At 32.7% G+C, this 21,576-nt stretch overlaps 1 protein-coding gene across 1 annotated transcript; it reads left to right on the top strand.

Annotated features, from left to right (window-relative positions):
* Positions 1-2,227: 2,227 nt before the first annotated feature.
* Positions 2,228-21,071, top strand: LOC130443834 (uncharacterized). Its single transcript, XM_056778696.1, has 3 exons — positions 2,228-2,345; positions 14,408-14,776; positions 20,733-21,071. The coding sequence occupies exons 1-3, from the start codon at positions 2,285-2,287 to the stop codon at positions 21,029-21,031; spliced, it is 729 nt and encodes a 242-aa protein (XP_056634674.1). The 5' UTR covers positions 2,228-2,284; the 3' UTR covers positions 21,032-21,071.
* Positions 21,072-21,576: the final 505 nt, after the last annotated feature.

The raw sequence follows: 21,576 nt of genomic DNA, 5'->3' as shown, positions 1-21,576 counted from the left end.
GATCAGATTTATTGCAATATATACAAAATTGACCTTTAGACTGTAAAGAAGCGTGACTTAACACATTATTCTGTTTTACATTGGTATTATTATTTATATTTTTATTTATGCTGCATCTTTCCTTTAAAAAGTCAACAAATAAATCAATTTTCGGGGAGTTTATTTTATGTATTTTAGTTTCCCATTCCTTACGTGTATATTTGTCAAGTTTCTCTTCTAATAAAAATAATAAAATTCTGTCCCATTCATCTACGGATTCTTTTAGTTGCCTTAATGCTCTATAATTTAAATTGAATATGTCTAAGAAATTTCTTAAGTCAAAAAAATTTTCTTTATTGATTTTAGGCAAATCAAAAATATTTTTTAAATGGATTTTAATCAAAGATTTTGTATCCTCGTACCTGTCTTTTAACATATCCCATGCTATTTCATAATTTGAATCAGTACTTTCTAAGTCACCTATTAATTTTGCAGCTTCACCTTTTACTGCTGATTGCAAATAGAAGAATTTTTCTGTTGAAGACAAACTCGAATCATCATGAATTAGTGATTTAAATCGGTCGTGAAATGATGACCAACAATTTTCTTCACCCGAAAAAGATGGTAAGGAAATTTTTGGTAATCTTAGATTATGAGATATACCTGATCGCGGCCTAGAACTATCGACTATCAAGGATTCAATATCTGATACACCATTCTTCGTGTTCATCAAGGTTTTAGCATCATTTAGTAACTCATAAAATTTGTTTTCAAATTCTCTACGATCCTTATCAAAAACAATTTGATTTCTTTCCGTATCTTCTAAATTTTCCTCAATTTCCGATTGAATTGTTTCAAAATCGTCTAAAGATACTTTAAATCTTTCGAATCTATCGGCTACGTAAATTCTTTTTGAGGGATCTTGTTCGATTTCCTTCAAAAAATTCTCAAACCTTGTAACTGATGCCTTAATAATAGACCTTTTCTTACATAAATTCTTCATTTTTTCCGACTCGGCCATTTTATTTTATTTTTATCGCGCGCCTATGAAATGAGTTTTGATTTGTTTACTAGTAATAACTTTACAGAAAAACTGCGACTTTTTTGTACTTAGCCGCTCCGCTGGCGCCGTCCGAATGTTTTGTCTACTTGGCTAATGAAAAAAACGGAGTATATTACTTTCTTACTAGGATCTAGGATGCAAATACTGCAAATACCTTTCTAAAGATACAACATGAATAATTCAAAATAATTTGTAATTGTAAAGAACAATACTATATTCCTATATTGAAACCAATTTTTACCTGTATTTAAATTTACGTCAAATAAGTGTGCCTTACCGACAAGGTAATACCTATAGTTTTGTTTAACGTTAACCTGAAATATTTTATCTTGCAATTGTATTGAACTATATATTATTTACTGCAAAGCAATAATAAAAAACTCTTCCATCAGAAATCGACGACACTATGAGGAGGAATAAATAATAAAATGGAAAGGACTTACAGGTTTCTTCTTCCTGATGCGGTAGTTTGAAAGGATCTTCTTGTGCACAACACAATTTTATTTATTTATAATTTGTTAATCATCGGCTCGAATGACCAAAATGTTGTATTGAATGAAGTGGACTGTATAATTTTATTTTGTATTTAAATTTTCTATTTATTTTAAATGAAACAAAGTCCCATTTATTTTCTGGAAGCAAAGCTTCTTTTTATTAGAACCAAACGTTCTTACTTCGGCCTATATAATACATATACTACGTTCTCGTCTCGCTACATAAAAACGACAAGTAACGAAGAAAGAGAGACTGCCAGAGGCGTAGAGTAGAATGAATTTCTAAATAAAAAATTAAAACTAAAATTAAAACAAAATCAAACAACTATTGGTTATTTTTTTATTATAGTTGAATACTTTCTCTCCTTGGTAAATGTTTATTAGTATGATTGTTGTATAGTTAGGTATTGAGCTAATTTTGTATAATGACCACTACTGTTATTACCAAAAATTTAAACATTCAATTTACAATACAATAATTTGAGATTAATATTATACAGCTTGACGGTTTGTAGGATTGTTTCGTTTAAAATCACATTATTGGCAAAAAAAAATATTTGTTAATTACATTTATTACTGTTTTTATTACCTACGCATCGATAGCATTGCTTCAAAATACTATTATTGGAGTTATCTGCTAATCAATTTTTTCGAAGTCACGTTTAATAATTCTAGTAATTTTCATATAAAGCACTTATTATAATCTGAAATATCGTATGTTTTGTTAACTTCGTCATATATAGAAGCAATGATGATAATTGTGAGTATAATTTTTGGGGTGATAGTATCTGCAAATACTAATAAACTACGTAAGTGGAATAATTCATCAGTACAACTTCTTTCCAATTTCATATATATATATATATATATATATATATATATATATATTAGTTAGTTAAGAAAATATATATATATATATATATATATATATATATATATATATATATATATTTTCTTAACTAACGGATGTTTCTAGAAATAATATAATAATTTTAATATCCTTTGAAGTGTGTGCCAAGAAAAATGACTGATACAATAAGAACATATCCTAAATAGAACATTTGTAAAATTGGTACACCTAATATATTTTAATATTTCTTCTTAAACTTTTAGAAAGACTCCATGCCTAAGAATGAGAATCAAATATTGTTTTCCTAAAAAAGCATTTCATATTAATTATATAAAAGTAAAATGGTCATATCTTAACTCAATGGAAAAAAATATGGTACTTGATGAAATGCAGGCCAAATTTCAAAAATATCATTAGAAGGTAGAAATATTAATCAGCGATCTATCAAGGATATCAAGCATATTGGGTATTGACCCACAATATATTAGGAATGGAAATATTTGAATCTGTTTTGTTATACTTGGCCTCCTAATTATCATACACAAAAATCAACAGATATCATGAACACATATTTTGAATTGGTAGACATTCATTCAATTCAATGATCCCACTGAGCTTCATTAGGAAATCTTATCCACTAAAAATATCCATTTTTATTTAAAGATATGTGTAGCTACCATCCTGTAAGAGACGTTATACACTATGAATCTAGTTTTTCGTCTTTTCCTTTCTCCTCTTTTGCTCCACTCCATTTAGTTGTCCATTCGTTGGACATGTCCAAACTATTTGATTGTAAGTGATTTGATAAATTCCATAATGTTATGTTGTGATTATATATATTATTCCACTAATTAACATGTTTGGCATCACGCTCTCTTTCAAAATTCTTCTTTATCTAATGCTATTAGCGTTCATGCCTTACCAATAGGTCCTTTAACTGTACCTGCAGTTCAGTTGCTGCGAAGGACTATTTCAAAATGAGATAAATCGTTTTGTCGTTAGACCATCTATCCCTTCCACAGGTAGTAGTATCCCGGGTCGCCAACGAAAAAATTATCACCGAAGCGTTCAGATCAAAAAAGCCGGCTGATTGATTTCGCTGCTTGGTTTCAACTGTTGGAAGTGCCGATTATAGCTGTTGTTTTTAATGCATGTTATAATTATTTTGATATGCTTTTCGTATCCATACAGGGTCCAATAATGAAAAATATAACAGTTCGAAAGTCAGTCGAAAGAAAAGACAACGTGTCTACTTAAGTTGGAAACATATGGAAAACAACAGTTATTGTTGATAAAAAGTTTTGCATGTTCTAAAAGTTAAGATGCAACATCAGATCGCATCGTAATTAAATTTTAATTCAATGTCCTACAGCTTCGATTTATCCACCTTCTCTTTATAAACATTTAATTGTTCTTTTTTCAAACTCTTGTATTACTTTTTTTTCTATAATTTTCTAATAATTGTAAATATTGTGCGATATTTAAGGAATGTCAAAAGAAAAGGTCCAACTAATTTATTTTTGTACACAACACACTATACGTTCGTTTTACAAGAATATTGGTTCAGAGTTTTTATTACAAAGTTTGGATTATTGTTAGATCACCAGCGACAATTTTGTGATGAGACGATTTCGTTTGAAGAAAATGTTGCCTCATCGGAAAATATAATAGTTCTTGTGAAAAACGGGTCTTCATCCAACTTTCCTTGGATCAGAGCGCAGAATTCAAAACGAATATCGTAATCACTTGATAGTAACGTGTGTACAAATTGCGATTTGTATGCAAAATATTTGCCACTATATCTTTACTTATTGAAGTAATTTGCATTGCAGAGGCCCTTTTTCTTAATGACATTTTTGAGTCTTCTACGACAGAAAGCATCACATCACGTCTTCATTCGCAACCCGTTTTCGGCATTTGTTTTTAAATTTATTTTCTATACTTCCACTAGCCTTAAATTTATTTAAATTTTTTTTTTAACTGTTGAATACATAATATTTCGTAATTGTCTACAACTCACTCTGACATTCACTGTCACATACTTCATGTCAGGACATCCCAGATTGCGTTAATTAATACGGAATGATAATCACAAAACCTAAATTTACATAATAAATGGCTGTAATCACATATTTGAATATAACTTTCAATTCAAAACAACTTTACTTCATAATATTTTTCTGAATTGTGAAAACTAAAGATACTTTACTCTTGAACAAAATTCAAATTTTTTTACAAACCTTGTATACTGCTGATATATGATAGTTGCATTTCAACTTTTGGACCATGCAGAATTTCTAATCAAAAATAAGTTTCCCATATGGTTCCAACTTAAGTAGACACACTATATACGCTCAATGTCAAAGGGTTATTTTGAATATTTTTGAGTGATTCCCTGAGATAAGAACGAGGAGATCAGTCAGAAAGGGTATTATTGAACGGATTGAATGATTAACTCCATTCCATATTATACCATATATAGCGTTGTGCACGTGAGGGGTATTATAGATTTTGTGTTAAAACAGCAGAAAGTTAACAGAAAACCGATACAACCAATGATTTCATTCAATAGATAGTGTATAACTTTTATAAAGCCAATTTAGTGTCAACATTGGACATAATGCAGAGCAAACTACGTATGTATTTTGATTCTAACTTTAAATATTTAGAGATACTTAAGTGTATTTAAAAAAGGTTTTAAACATTTAAGTGTTGAAATATACCAAGACTGAATAAGAAATAAAGTGTACGTCTTCTTGTTCGCAGGATAAACCATGGTTTTGTACTAATACAAAGCTTACAACCGCTAAAAAGTTCCTTATAATGTGCTGATTACCACATGACCATGGCATTATTTTTAAAAATGGTTCATCACCTCCTACCAAACATTTTCTTGCCAATTGTTATGGGTAACACATCTTATCTGTCCAGAATATTTCTCTATTAAGACTGCCCCCGTATTGTGTGCTTAATCCGATAGAAATGGTTTGAACTACTTGCATAGAAAGTGTATACAAATATAATCGTCTACTTCCTTTTAGTGAAGTATGTCTTTAAAACATACATCAAATTATTTCGGAACCATACAACAATTTATGATGAAATTGTATGATACACGGAAAAAGAAAAACAAGTAAAAAATCATCGCACTCTCGGCGTGAGACTCATAATAATTCGATTATGGAATGAAAAATATGGATCATGAATAAAAGTTTAAAATTTGTGAGCACATAATTTTGCAAAGACTCAATCGATTTTTATATTTGCGTTTATTGTAGCTTCTCTTTAAGATAATAAATCAATGTTACATGTTGCTTTCAAACAATTTACGAATTTGGAGGGCGTTGAAAGATCCTGATTGAAGTCTTCACAAAGTATTACATTATTTAACAAATTTTTGTGCGGATATATAGTTCAAATGAAATTTTGTATGGGAAAAATTACGTTTTGATTTATTTAATTGATTTTTCCTTAATGATGCCCAACATTTTTTCCATTTCGGCCGATCTACAGCTATATAAAATTGAATGCAAAAAACCCGAGCTCTATAAATGCTTTCTGTGGAGACATCGCTACTATAGACAGACGAACGGAGGGATAAAACGCTTGTAAAAAGTGCGCTAAAAATGAATATTCTACTTCCGAAAATACTTTTTAGATCAGTTGATACCTTCCACGTTAGTCACAATCCACTGGAGAAATCAATATTTTCACTCACACTCTCGATATCTTTCCATTATTTCTGTTTTCCTGGGTCTATTATTAAAATTTCGTTTCATCTCCATATGGAACCGACTATACTTTCTGAAAAAAAAATATAATCTTCTATATTGCTGCTAGTTTTAAGATTGCGAAGATTTTATTCAATTTCTCGTTGAAACCACGCCAAATTAGACGCTTTTGGTTACTTTTTTGTAAAACTATAAAAATATAGCTACCATTTAAGTGATTAAAAGCTTCATCATAAAAAATTGATTTAGGGCCATCACAATTGGATCTTATGAGCTCCTCTCTATTCATAAACATAGTATTAGATGTTTTATATCATTTTATGACAAATTGATACATTTTTCCATTGTATCGTCTTTTCATATTATTATGTTTTGCAGCTGCAGTTATACTTAAGAGAATTTGTACTTTCACAGTATTTATACTTTAGATATGGTTATCTATTCGTAGTACAGCTCATTAAATTAATCTTGAATATCAATTCAATTTTACAGGGGTCGTGCTGGAGCAACGACTTTCGAAGACAATATCTTTTTTCTAGGTAGAATGTTTGAAATTTGTTGTGTCTATCGTTCAGAATTAGTTTCGCTACAGGATTGCAAATTAGTATTTTCATCATTATTTAATACGATTATGAAAAAATATAATTAATTTGTAGTTTTACAGGAGATTCCTGATTACGTTATTTTTTAGTTCATTTGTAATGGCAAATAAAACACTGAACTTGATTACGGTACGAGTCCTTATTTCTGCTACTCGGCATCTTCCATCAGGGCCAGGGATTAGCTTCACAATACGTCCAAGCTTCCATAGTGTTGGAGCCAGATGGTTGTTTGATTTTCTTTCAAACCTGGTTGCAACAATATACATTTAGATTTGGTTTGGAGTTCAGACAAGTACTCCTTGGACCATCGCTGCCAGAAATGTTGATACATCTTTTGAATCTGCTGCCATTTATCCAGTCTGTTTTCTTTAACATCTTGCCATCTGGCAGAGACGTGAGTCGTTTACCAACAAGGAAATGCCCAGGACTCAGGACATCAAAATCATTGGGACTAGGGGACATAGGAACCAAAGGTCTGGAGTTTAGAATGGCCTCTACTTGCGTAAGCAAAGTGGACAAACCTTCGAAGGTTAAAGAATATGTTCCCAAGACACGTTTTAAATGGTATTTACAGTATCAACCCCCGCCTCCCCTAAACCTCCAAAGTTTGGCGAATGAGCAGGTGTAAAATTCCAATTTACATTATCTTTTTCAAGCTGTTCTTGTAATTTAGAGGATTGTGAAATCAAAAAATTTCCAAAATCCTTCAAATCTGAAGAAGCCCCAACAAACGTAGTGCCGTTATCACTAAAAACATTGTTAGGGATACCCCTTATGGAACAAACCGCCTAAAACACGCAATAAAAGCTGCTGATGTAAGATCACTCACCAACTCAAGGTGGATAGCTTTGGTACTAAAGCACACAAACAGGGCGATGTACGCTTTTATTAAACGAAATCCACGACCAGTTTTATTTCTTATCATTATGGGACCCGCATAGTCCACACCTACATTTTGAAAGGGCAAAGAAGCTCGGACACGCAATTCAGGCAGCACTCCCATAATTTGGCTTATTTGACCCTTCTCGGGATGAGCTCTAAAACATTTAATACAATTTCTAGTGATCTTGCGCACTAGATTCCTGCCTCCAGCAGGCAGGCGTAGCGAACTTAACAAAAGTTGTGGGCCAGCGTGCAGAAGACTTTCATGCTCATATAAAACTAATAGCATTGTGAACTTATGTTTGTGTAAGTGATGACAATAATATCGGGTGCTTCTCATAATATTTCAAATTAGAACACTGCAACCTACCCCCCACCTTCCAAATACCACAGGAGTCCAAAAAGGGGGTTAGACTAACTAGCTTCAAGACCTCAAAGACGCGTTATGCTTTAAATTGTTTATTTCTGTCAAAAAGCGTTGTACTAAAATTATCAAGGTTTGTGAAGCCTTTTGTTTTTCGCATGATGTTGGATTGCTGCCACCAAATTTAGCAGTCCTCTTAGACTTATTTCAATAAATCTTAGAATGTACACCATGCAATTTATTAATTTGTTAAAACTAGAAAATCTGTCATAATTAATAAACCCTTCAAAGACAATATTTTCAAAATTACAAACATCAATTTTTTGTTTTATTTCCGGAATTTCAGATATAATTGGGACTTGCATCTTATCCTAAGAATCTGGGGGATCATGTAGCCATCATACCCTTCCACCACAGATATAGTTCCATCAGATTAGATGGCTCGTATCCACGAGACAAGATGTCAGCAGGATTTTGCTCAGACTTTACATAAAACCAGTCACTTACATCTGTTTTTTCTTGGATCTGGGCAATCCGATTAGAAACAAAGGGTTGCAATAGATGCGGAGATGTCGAAATCCAATTTAGAACCACTGTCGTGTCACACCATAGAAAAACAGCATCAAACTTGACAGACATACAAGTTTTAATTCTGTCAACAAGATGTACCAACACTAAAGCTCCGCTTAGCTCTAGTCGAGGAATGGTCAATGATTTAAGTGGTGCCACTTTTGATTTCCCAGAAATTAATGAAATCTTGGCACAACCATTATTATCGACACTTCTTATATACACGCAAGAGCCATAGGCTTCCGTAAGGGCGTCACAAAATCCGTTTATTTGGATCTCCGCTGGATCCAAACATATAACTTGTCGTTCAATCTCGCATTCATTTAAAACAAAGAATTTTTTTCTTAACTTTCTCCAATAAAAATCTAAGTTTGAAAGCAAAGATTCGTCCCAACTTATTTTAACTGCCATAGTCTTTGCAGCAAAATTTTAACCAAAACTATGCTAATAACGCAAGAGGATCAAAGATTTTTGAAATATCTGAAATGATGCTACGTTTGTTTACTTTAGAAATATCAGTAGGAAAATTTATATAATACATTAACACAACCTTTTTAAACGACCAATTGGAATCCTTTCCTCCAAAAATTACATTTTCCTCTGAACTAGACGATCCTTGAATACCAGCAATGACCTCAGGCCGATTTGATATCCACTTCCTTAAATTAAATCCAGCACCTCCAAGAATTTCTTTAACTTGTTTACACACATCAATCATTTCAGTAACAGAAGACCCTCTACAGAGCATATCATCCACGTAAAATCCATGCAATATAACATTCTGGATGTGCTTCATGATTGTCCAATCCTAACTGCTTCAAACAGCGTATGGTCAAGTACGCTGCTGACCTGGTACCATAGGTAATAGTATTTAAAGTATACTCCTGAACATCTTCATCAGGTTTTCTTCTCCATAAGATTTTGTGAAGACATCTTTGTTCTGAAACCACCCAGACCATACGATACATTTTTTCAATGTCTGCACAAACAACCACATTAAACTGCCTAAACCTAAGCAGAATATCCAATAAGTTATCTTGAATGACCGAACCAGTATGTTGGATATCATTCAGTGACACACCAGTATCAGTAGAAGCAGACCCATTAAAAACAACTCTAAGTTTAGTTGTTTGGCTTTGCTCGTTTAATACACCATGGTATGGAAGAAAATATGATATGCCATCATTCGAAATCTCATCACAAAGTGTCATATGACCCATTTGCTCATATTCATTCATAAAAGAGAAGTACATTTCCTTTAAAATGGGGTTTTTATTTAACCTCCTTTCCAATGAGTAAAACCTACCCAAAACATGACTTCTGGAGTCACCCAGCTTGTCTATAGAATCACAAAGTGGAAGCTGCATAACAAACTTCCCATCATCAGTACATCCAAGTTTAGTTTTTTTCATGACTGGTTGCTTTTCGCCAAGGCCTATTTGCCCAATACAAAGAAGACTATAGAAGATGTCAGCCCCTAATAAGATGTCAATGTCTCCTGGCTCAGCTAAAGATGGGCCAGTCCATTTTAGATGGCTTGGTATTCTTAAATACGATATATCTAAAGGCCGACTAGGAACATTATCACCAATTTTTGAAACCACTAAGCATGATATGCTTGCCTCAAAATTATTATGAAAAGAAACAATTTTCACATTGCACTTTGACTTAATATTTGAAAACAACTGATTAACTCCTGCCATAGATATATTTACACCAATAGATGCTAAACCCAGGGTCTTAAACATTTTTTTCGAGATTAAATTGGAATGGGACCCACTATCCAAGAGAACCCTACATGTTTGATATTTACCATTAATGTCCATTGCTTGCACTAAAGCTGTTGACAATAAAACATCTGTTATATTTGAATTACAATACGAAGACAAAACATTAGAAGTTGTAGGCACAGAAACCTTCGGTTCATCTAATGAAGGTTCCTCCTTTGACTTCACCAAACCAGACTCACTTATTGCCAACACTGCCATTTGAGCTGCCCGAGAGGATGCTATTACTTTTATTTTTATCGTAGTGTGAAAGAACATTATGTTTAGACCCACATTTTTTACACCCTCTCTGGGAACAATCTTTACTCATATGCCCAGGTCTGAGACAATTTAAACAAACCTTATGGTGTAAGGCCTTTTGAAACCTAGCATAAGTGTTTAATTCGAAAAATGATTTACAATTTTGAATAAAATGATCAGCATTACAAAAGGAGCATTTTTGATTAACAGAAACGTAGGATTTTTGCTTTGCCCTATATAACCCTTTCTCTTTAATGATACTTACATAGTTATTCATCCCTAAGCCTTCCAATAAATCGGCTTTACCTTTTAGGAAACTTTTAAACTCGTCAATTGTAGGTAATGCAGCTTTATTTTTTCTTTCCTCCCACTCTCTTTTTGTATGCGAATCAAGTTTTGAACATGCTAAAAACATAACCATTATATCCCAGTGTTCTGTATTCACCCCCAATGAGTTAAGCGATCTAAGGTTTTTAACTAAAATATCCAACATTTTCCGAAGATCAACAGCATTTTCCTTTTGTATTTCTGGCAAATTAACCAAACATTTTAAGTTATTATTAACCAACAAAGAAGTATTGTTAAACCTTTCTAATAGTAGGTTCCAAGCAACATCATACCCACTATCAGAAAATTCGAGTGTGCCAATAAACTGTTTTGCATCTCTAAGAAAATGAAATTTTTCTATCCTATCCAATCTTTCATTTTTGTGAACCAAAGAAGAAAAGGTATCCCTGAACTCCAGCCAATTTTCAGATCTTCCAGAAAAGGTAGGAATTGGAATTGGCGGAAGTTTTGGCAATGCTTTTAGAGCCACATGTTCATTTTTACTACGATGGGAACTTGAACCTGAAGCAGTCGATCTTACAGAATCTTTTTCATTATCTAGCTCATAGAAATTGTGTTTTGTCAGTAAATTACGCACTAACGTTGAAAATTATTATCGAAATTCTGACGTTCTGTAAACTGATTTTCCAACTCATCCCCATCCGTAAAAATTCTATCTCATTCTGAATCGCATCAAATGCCGGTAACAATTCGGCCATTTTTTCTAAGCGCATATCTAATTCCACAAAATAAGCCCTATCAACACCATCCGTTAACGTTTCCACGGAAGCATTCAACTTGTCAAAATATGCTTTAAACATTGTTAACTTAGATTTTAAACTACCACGCTTTTTTACCAAAGATTTCAACTCTTCACCCATTTTGCTTACGTTAGCAGAGAAAAAAGTCGAGGTTTAAAGGGAAATATATTGAAAGGTAATACTCACAATCTCCAAGAACTTTTTCTTAGTGTTTTTGTACTTTACCGGTCCGCTCAAATCCAATATCTAAGCAGCAATCCCAGGAATTTTTAGCATCCAAAACCAAATTGTTCTTATCACTAGTGCTCCAATAACACCATTCTTGTGAACCAAAACCAATAGCTTGGTGCAATAGTCCCAATAACTACGCGAGCAATGTGTGTTTGCACAAAACACAACCAAAACCAATATCCAATAGTTAATAGCCACGAAGATTACACCAAAGCCCACTGGATTCTTCAATATCCGGCTCGAGGGACCATTTGTATGTACAGGAGATTCCTGATTACGATATTTTTTAGTTCATTTGTAATGGCAAATAAAACACTAAACTTTCTTCTTATTCACCTTTACTACATCATTAAACTATAAACAAATAAGTAGTGGACTGTATTTACTATTTAACTGAATTGTACATTGAAACTAAAACATTTATACACTCTTGCTAATTGAAATCAACCAAAATATATAATATATAAATATATTATAAGATAGTAGCGCGCTAATAATCACACGCACGCTACCAAGGCCAAAAAGCAAGTGTTACATTTCTTTTTCTATTTATCTTTTGGCCCAGCGCTAGCCGACTGAGACAAGCAACAAAAAGGTCTAAAAATAGAAACCACAATACAGCTTGTTGCCACGGTAACAAAATTCAGTATATGCGGCGAACAGATTAATAACAAGAAAGAAATATACATATATACGAGGTGCTTTCACAACAGTAGTGAAATATATTTTTCAGTCTTTTTCTATGCTAGAACAATGTTTAGTTGGTATGCAAAATTTAAGAGAGGAAAGGTAGCATTACAGAACGAACCTCGTCCTGTACGAACGATTACCGATAGGTAGCCTCACAGCCAATTGCTAAAGATTCTAATTTTATTTTATTCTAACCAAACGATGTTAGCATAGGTGCCTGCATGGTTTGTTAACTGATTCACTAATACCATCCAAGGTGGATTGAACCAATTATGATTGAAAAATTCAATGATAAATAGATTTGCAACATCGTTATCGGTGATGAATCGTGATTGTAATAATATCATACTGAAAACACAATTCACCGTCTGGTGTTTATAAGGGAGAACTGCCTCTTACTAAAAATCGACGCTCACTCAATGAAAGAATGTTGGTTGTCTTCTTGAAAAGTGGTTATATAAAACCGATAATTTTGTGAAAATCCAGGAACACGAAGGTTCAGTGAGAGTGGGAGCTTGTTTGCGAATGTCTGATCACACTGCAAGAATGATCGATTCTGGATTCTAACAGGGAGATCAATTGCTTTTTATTACTTTTTATCTTGGAGAAAAGCTTTTTTGTATCATACATTCAATTGGTAGAACAGTCCTAGTCAGAAGCTCACAAAATAATAGTTTCCAAACATGTTCAGAAAAATCGTACTACGTTGTCTAATACATATTCTCAGATTTATAATTTTATGACTTGAATGCATAATTATTGTAATGATGAACTAGTTGGAAACTGTATTGTTAACCTTTTTAGTTGTTAATCAGTTACCAATTCTATTTTTCAATTTACTTAGTTCACTATCTATTTTAAACTCTAGAGCTGATTCTGAGATTCCAATTATTTCAATTATATTGGTATTAATTTTATACGAGCAGATTAATATAAGGATATCTCTCATCTAATAATAATGAGAAGCATGTTAGTATTCATTCTGATGACGATCTAGAAACAATGGAAAATAATTTCAACAAAGATATTTTAAGTTAGCTGAACCTAGTAACAAGAAATAATGGAGTCCTCTGTTGTGAACCTTAAAGATGAAATGTATATCCCAAGAAAATTTAGGACGAAAGGAGATTTGAAGAGACTCAAAAATGGGATAAAACGAGGTAACCTTAGATTTTTTTCTGGCTAAATTAGGTAAGCTGCATCAAAACAATGAGGACTTGACGAGCTATGCTACAGAAATAGATAAACTAATTGAGAGGCTGCACGCAGCTCACATAGCAGAAGGAATGTCTGTGAATCTTGGCTAGAAGTTCACGACCGAAGCAACGGTTAAATCAGAAAACTTTATTTTGTGAAATTTTGATCGATGTTAGCGTTACAATTCTTTTTTACTTTGAGTGGAAAGAATAATTTTCATTTCATACGTTTTTGAACTCGAGAGATGGTCAACGACAATTTTGGCAGCTGGAAAATTGTTTTTGTAAGTAAAGGTGTGATTAAAGGCTTAATTGCATTCGTCGCATTGTTTAACTGACAGATTAAGAAGAACTGCTGCTCACATGGTAGTGGAATTTTGAATTTAGAGTCTGATTCTTCACGATCCAGAACGATGGAAAGAGAAATGCACCAGTCGTCTACTGATTCGTATTTTCAGTTATTACGACGTTAATGAATTTATTTATAGAAGTCTTTAAATGAGCCAAATATCTATATAACAAGCGTGATTATTGTGATCATCCTTCATTAAAAGCAGGGATCTTTTTAGTAATGAATGAAATATTGTATCATTGAATTTTTTTCTCTTTCATACCATTGATATCGTATTAATATTTTCAGCAAACGAAATCACTCCATGCAATACAAAAGATCCGAATTTGTCAGAATGCGTAATGAACAATATAAATTGTCTTAGAAGTCAACTATTGGATGGAATTCCACAATTGAACTTTCCGTCTTTGAATCCATTAAAAATAGATACATTCCAAATCACAGCTAGGAAACAGTTCGAGAGCAATTTTTCCAATGCAGTAGTGTATGATGTTGATAAGTTTAACATAAAATATTTAGAAGTCGATTTAGAAAAAATGTGTTGGTCTGACCAAATGGAATTTGATGCGGTATACGTTGAGGCGGACTATACACTAGATGGAGAGATAGCATCAATGGAATTTCATGATTATTCAGGATATGGCTCTGCAAACTTTTGTAAGTATGGAAATTTTTCCATCTATCAAATAAAGAGCAACTCATATTACTCATCAACTCATCACTATAACTGCATTTTGCTGACTCTCTTTATGGTACATCAACTTGTCCATAACTGCTAAATGTGAAATTACCATTTCTCACATCTTGATACATTAACATTTGTTGAGAAACCACTAATCCATAAAGAAATTTTTAATATTCTGTTTGAAACTATCGATTATTTCAGTTTATTTGAAGAAATTTACAAAGTATTAAGACTTTATAAATGATGGAAAATGGAGATAAATCGATAAAAACTCATTAATTCAGAAAAAATATGCCGACCTGTCATCAATATTCTAAAGTAATAATATGGATGTGCTGTTCATGAAAATCTTAATATTTCTTCCAGACTGATATCTAGAACCTTACATATAGAGAAAACCAGCACCTACTGTAGACGCTGAGAGCCGGCGTCGTTTTTTCTGCTGGTGCATGCACAAAAACGACGCTGATTGCTTGCCAGTGACAAAACCGATTTCATAGAGTCAGGATGTCGAGTTCATTCTCTTTTTGAATGGAAGCTTCAATTCTAAAAAAAATTATATCTAAAACTGTAAAGGAAATATGGGAAGAGTTGCAGCCCGAACATATGCCTTTTTCAAATGAGAGGCACTTTTAAAACGATATCTGAAAACTTTTATATTTTGTGGAACTTTCCTCACGTAATAGGGGCCATTGATGGATCTATGTTTTTCAATTATAAAAAATAATTTTCTTTTGTACTCCAAGAGAATGCAGATGCAAATTATAAACTAATTGCTATAGACATAGGCGGTTATGGAGGGTAAAGTGACGGCAGAACTTTTCTGTCCTCTGACTTCTACTGACTACTCATTACAAAGGAAATCAAAATACCAGAAGCTTCTAGTCTTCTGGGAACATATAGAAAAGCACCATCAGAGTCTCTAGAGCTCGAAAAACAATAAAATTTCACATAACACCCTTATTGATAGGGAAGGTTTTTACAAATACCTAACTGAAGTAGAAATTGCTCAAAAGAACCGTGAAAATCATAGCGCTGGGAGGTCGTCAAATACAACTAAAATAATTAGAGATATCTTTAAAAACTTTTTCTTTTGCGTAACATTTCGATTGCTGTGAGATTTTAGCGGCTTGTCCCACAAGGCAGGTCTTCTTAAAATTGCGGCTTACCAAAATTTTACTATCCATCATTACTTAACAATCATGTGATATCGTCTGGCGCTCACAACAAGTGACAAAGAGTTGAAAGTTCATTCCAGTGAATTCGTCGGTGCTGGTTTACGCTTGTTACGACAAATTTTGTCTTTCTCAATAACCATTGACGAGCTATTTAAATTATCGTCAATTATCTGCACCGATTGCCGGTAAGCTGGCAACCTGTTTTCTTTATGTGTGTGGCCTAGTGATATTGATATCAACCGTTATCAGTAGCACGGATTCTTAAGCACATATGTAGCATCCTTATAAACTTATAGTTTCCAGAAATTATTGCACTTTTTTATGAAAATTATGCATCAACGAGACGCAAAAAACTTTATGTTGGGCATTTTGTTTTCTGAATAATATATAAACACCTCCAAAAAACCTGGCCCACTTGTTTATTTGTCACATGTTCATTTTAATTTCAGCATTTTTTGTTCACAAATACCTTCCTATCTTATCATACAAATAAATGCAATTAGGAAACAAAAACTTGTTTTCGTATGAAAATATTCAGAATTTTGTAAAAGAAGTCAGTTTTGGATTGTAGTGTGTATAGAAAGTATTCGTTTAAGTTTGTCATATTTGCAAGGAAATTTCTCAATTTGATCGAGCAAGAATTGTGCCCCTGCACCAAGAGGGTTTCTCAAATCATGAGATTGCTAGGCGTTTAAATATGCCGCGAACTTCGATAAGCCCTTTTTCAAGAAACTGGTGGCATTGCACGAAGGCCGGTGTATGATCGACCTAGAGTAATTTCAGAGAGGGAAGATCAGTATATGGCTAAATTCACTCGAAGAAACCGAAGAATAACGGTAACAGTCCTTCGAAGTCATTTTTTGCATACCTACTGAAGAGTAATTTCGATAAGTACTATAAGAAGGAGGTTGCGTTCATTAAATCTCAGGGCAATAAGACCTTTAAGGATACCTAGACTTCTACCTCGACATAGAGCTGAGCGTCGTCAATGGACCGAAGAGCATTGGAATTTGCTTTTACCCTAATGACGCAACGTCTTATTTTCTGACGAGTCACGATTTGGCCTACAGAGTGATAGTCGCCGCACTCCACTTATTCTTATTGAGCGAACAATGACCGGTGCCAAATATGCTCAAAACATTATGCAAGCAATCTTGCAACCTTTGCGCAACGAATATGGAACAAATTTAATTTTTCAAGATGATAATGTCAGACCACTTCGCGTATCAAGGATATGGAATATGCTACAAGAGGGAAATATCCAAAGATTAAACTGGCCAGCAACACAAAGTTTTTATTTATATGATAAGATAAACAAGTATTTGCAAACAAAAAATCCTCAAATTAAAATAAACTTGCGAAAAATTACCAATTACTTTTGGAGATGTGTGTATTATATGTGGTAAAGTGAATCGACAAAATTCTCGATATGAGTCGAATAAGAAGAAACGCTAATTAAGAGACTAACTTTCCATAATAATTCGATTTTTTGGCAGAATTGGATTATATGAACAATATTATTTGAACGAGTATATTTGGAATTTTTGCATATGAGATATGGCCTCAATTAGATAGTATGCCTCTTTATGTTGCAAGACTTCGTTTAACATATCTCGAATTTGTATTTCCGGGCAGATAGACAGGTAGAAGGTGAAATTTTCAAGAGCCTAATATATTACTCATATATTTTGGTCTAAGCAGGCAAATGTTGACCAGGTGAAATAACGCATTAGAGATTAGTGCAAATTAATTGTTATCTCAACGTTAACGTTGGGGAAAACTTAATTAAGTCTCAAAATATTTGAAATGTCCAAAATAAACTTCGTTCACATTCAGCATATAGTCAATAGATTACATTATGATAATTTTTTTGATAAAATGAGGAAATTCAATTTTTATATATTTTAATTTGATATTTTTGAAAATTTGTGTTGGTAGATCTTTCTCTTCATATGATTGCACTCGAAGAATTTCTTTTCCATATAATTGAATATCTTGTCATTTCGTTATCGGTTAATGAACTAATTTGTTCGTTTTATAGCAACGAGTTATATATTTTTTTCATTATAGCTAAAATATAGTTGACTGGTAACTCAATTTGACAAAAGTTGAATGTTTGAAATTTATAGGAATAAAATATATTTTCAGAGGATAATTACATCTTTCCTCGGACAAAATTAAATTTCAGTGGACTAGTACTGGTGCAGGTAGCACCATTTTCAATTATGTAAATTGCTGTTCAGTTTTATTGCGATTTACGTATTTCATTTGAATGTAAGGATGCATTGAGTGGAATTGATAATGGGAAAATATTCTCTTGATTTTGGATTAGGTTACTTTCGTTCTCAGCCTAAAATATGGTAGATAGGAGAAGCTCCCATAATCGCTGCTAGACATGATCTCAGGCTGCTAGATCGACGTATGATTATCAGACAAATAGTTGAATGATTATCAGACAAATAGTTGAAAATAACTGTCTCTAATAACATGTAGAACAAACATGAAATATTGCCATCTGAATATGAAGAAATTTCTTCAGGATCGGTACCATAAATGTAAACAGATACACAAGAGCAAACTAGCAATCGTCTCTCGATACAGTATAAACGAAACAAAGAAAATATCGAATAGTATCATGAAATATTAATAACAATGGATAAATCATGGATCGATCATTCTGATGTGATCAAGTGAGAACTAGAAACATCAAACAGGCAGACCACCGCCAAACAAAATTAAGATGCAACCTACCTGGGAAGGGTTATCATGAATGGTGATTTTAGTAAATCACCTGCAGAAGGCAGCAAATTACTTGAAGTCATGATAGACGCTGCACAACTTATGTATTGTTTTGCCTCAGAATAATGCACCCAGTCAAAGTTCTGCCATTGCAACAGCCGCATTAGCTCTAATAGCTAGTTAATAGACCATCCGTCATATTCTCCTGATTTGGCCTCCAGCGATTACCGAATGTTTTCTAAAATTAAAGAATGCTTGGCTACAGTAAATCAGTAGTTTTTAGTGGTTAAAGAACAATCTTTCTTTGGAGACTTAAATTAAAAATGCTATAGCATCGATGGGCAAAATGTCTAACCTAACCTTAATGACGACTATATTAGAAAATAAAAATATGTGTGAAATTTTTTATTGTAAGTGGGTGGCGGTACTATGGGAATAGTTATCGTACTTTAGAAAGCGAAAGTAGTGGCAAATTATTGTTAGTTAATAATTCTAACCTAACCTAACCCCATGTAAGTATGAATTGATGAGTATGATTTCAATCAAATGTCAATAACGTCAATCGGCAATAGAGTGAACTATTACCGTATTTAAAATTTTGTGAACAGGCGGATTTTCAAATCCTACTGACATTCAGATACTTTTCACCGTCATATGCCTCCGTAGTCTAAATATCATGAATCGGTAGATACGTTTATCTGAAGTTTAAGATACTTAAAATTAAATTAGACAATTACATTTTTGTTATATAAAAACAATCAAGTTCGGTCGCCTGCGAGGGTTTACATTCTTAGTTCTTAGTTAAGATATTAATGTCTTGATAGTTGCTTAAGTTTTTATATTTGAATATAAGGATAGGAACAATATTATTTCTGTTGCTTGAATTGTAAGTACAGATATATATATAAGTATATAACAAGCAATTGTAGTAAATACTAATATTTAGCAGGACCTAAACCAATATAAGGAGAAACGATAAAAAGAATAGCCACAAACTTTAAGATAAACAGATTTTGTGTAACGTTTCTAAAAATTTTTACGGGAGCAAGGCACTTAGTCGTGGTTAAAGCACAAATACAATCACGAAGAAAGAAATCCATTGAATGAGATGATCAACAAGATCTTTGTGTTTTTTAAATGAAAAAAGAAATCTTCGTTATAAACCAAACGATCATAAATCACGTGTATAATGACAATTGGAAACTTTGGAAAGAGCTACGAGAGAAAAAGAACTCACGAGGATTAATTGGAGGACCATCATCACGATGGCACACGATCGCATACTCCAAGAATCACACAGGGAAAATTACGTCAGTTCGGATGGGTAGTTCACCAATTTTATTTGTAGAACTCAAGCTGCATAATTCTACAAACCTCTGCTAATCATAACAGATAATCAACATTCACAGGAAATAATCATCTAATGAAGGAACATAACAGAGTTTCGCAGAGAATATTCGGAAATTGACTACTATTATACTAAAAAGTTTCGGTTAAAAAAATATGGTTGAAATAACTTCCAAAAGTATTCCAAAGTTTTTATAGAAGGTATTTGGATAGGTTTCGAAGCCCAAATAGTAAAGGACAGCGATTTAATGCGAGGACCAGCGTACAGATCAGTTATGAATGTAGCTTCAGTCCTGCAGCGTGTTAGTTTATTATTGTGATGACATTTCCTATCATTCATTCGAATATCGATGGAATGTCTCGCAGATGCGGTATTATAGCTTTACAACTGCTACCGTATCAATGCGAGCTTAAACTTATAAAACTTACAGAGAATCGATGCTACTCATCAATGTCAAAAAAATAGTGTTGAATAGAGCCCATTGCAAGTAAAATTTTAAATTGTAACTATTTCAAAGAATTATTTAATTCGCGTCCAATAATATTGTAGCCTAATAATTATCTTTAGTTTATAAGAAATCATATTTGAAATACTTCTTTGAAATATCTACTACAGATTTGTTGAAGATGTACTCTTTTTTTTAATTTCTCAAAATTATTTCAGTTGGAATACACGCTAATAATATTATTACTCTCGATACATGTACAGTGGATGGTGAGAAATATCTAAATATCAAAGATATTTCAGTGGATGTACATATAGACAACTATGAGATGACATTGAAAGGTCTAGAGAAATATGGTATTTGCAATGAATACGCAAGTAAAATGATCAATGCAGCATCACATCGATTATTAAAAGAATTCAAAGATTCTATTAATAGCAATGTGAGAAAAATTCTATCTGATTTATACGGAAGAATTTTCGAAACAATCCCACTCAATGAATTATTCGCTTTCTAAAATAAATGAATGCATTGCATCTAAACATTTTTTTATTTATAATCAAGTTCCAATTCAACATTTCTATGGTAACTAGGTACCATTTCTTCGATAGGATTTCAAAGAGAACTGAGACAATGGAAACGGACCACTTCACAAATTATCTCTGGATACTGATACTGATACTGATACTGATACTATATATATATATATATATATATATATATATATATATATATATATATATATATATATATATATATATATATATATATATCTGAATATAATCTGAATAACGAATTAAGATCTGATACTAATATTATGATCAATTTTAAAATAAATCGAATAACAAAAAGAACAAAGAGCAATATAGGAACTTCACATACTTCTAGCATACATAGAGTCCCTCGGAGAGGATGTCATATGGCTACTAAAAAGTGTCAACTCTTCTTTATTAATTTACCATAAATTTGATTACATATCTTACTCGATTTTGTGAACTTTTTCATGATGCAGTACATTCCTATCAATAATTCGATTGGTAATAGCTAAGCTCAGAAATTCCA

This window comes from Diorhabda sublineata, chromosome 5, assembly GCF_026230105.1.
Source record: "Diorhabda sublineata isolate icDioSubl1.1 chromosome 5, icDioSubl1.1, whole genome shotgun sequence".
In the NCBI taxonomy this organism is placed as follows: Eukaryota; Metazoa; Arthropoda; class Insecta; order Coleoptera; family Chrysomelidae; genus Diorhabda; species Diorhabda sublineata.
Note: the sequence above shows the minus strand (reverse complement) of the source record. Positions and strands in the feature narration are given on the sequence as shown.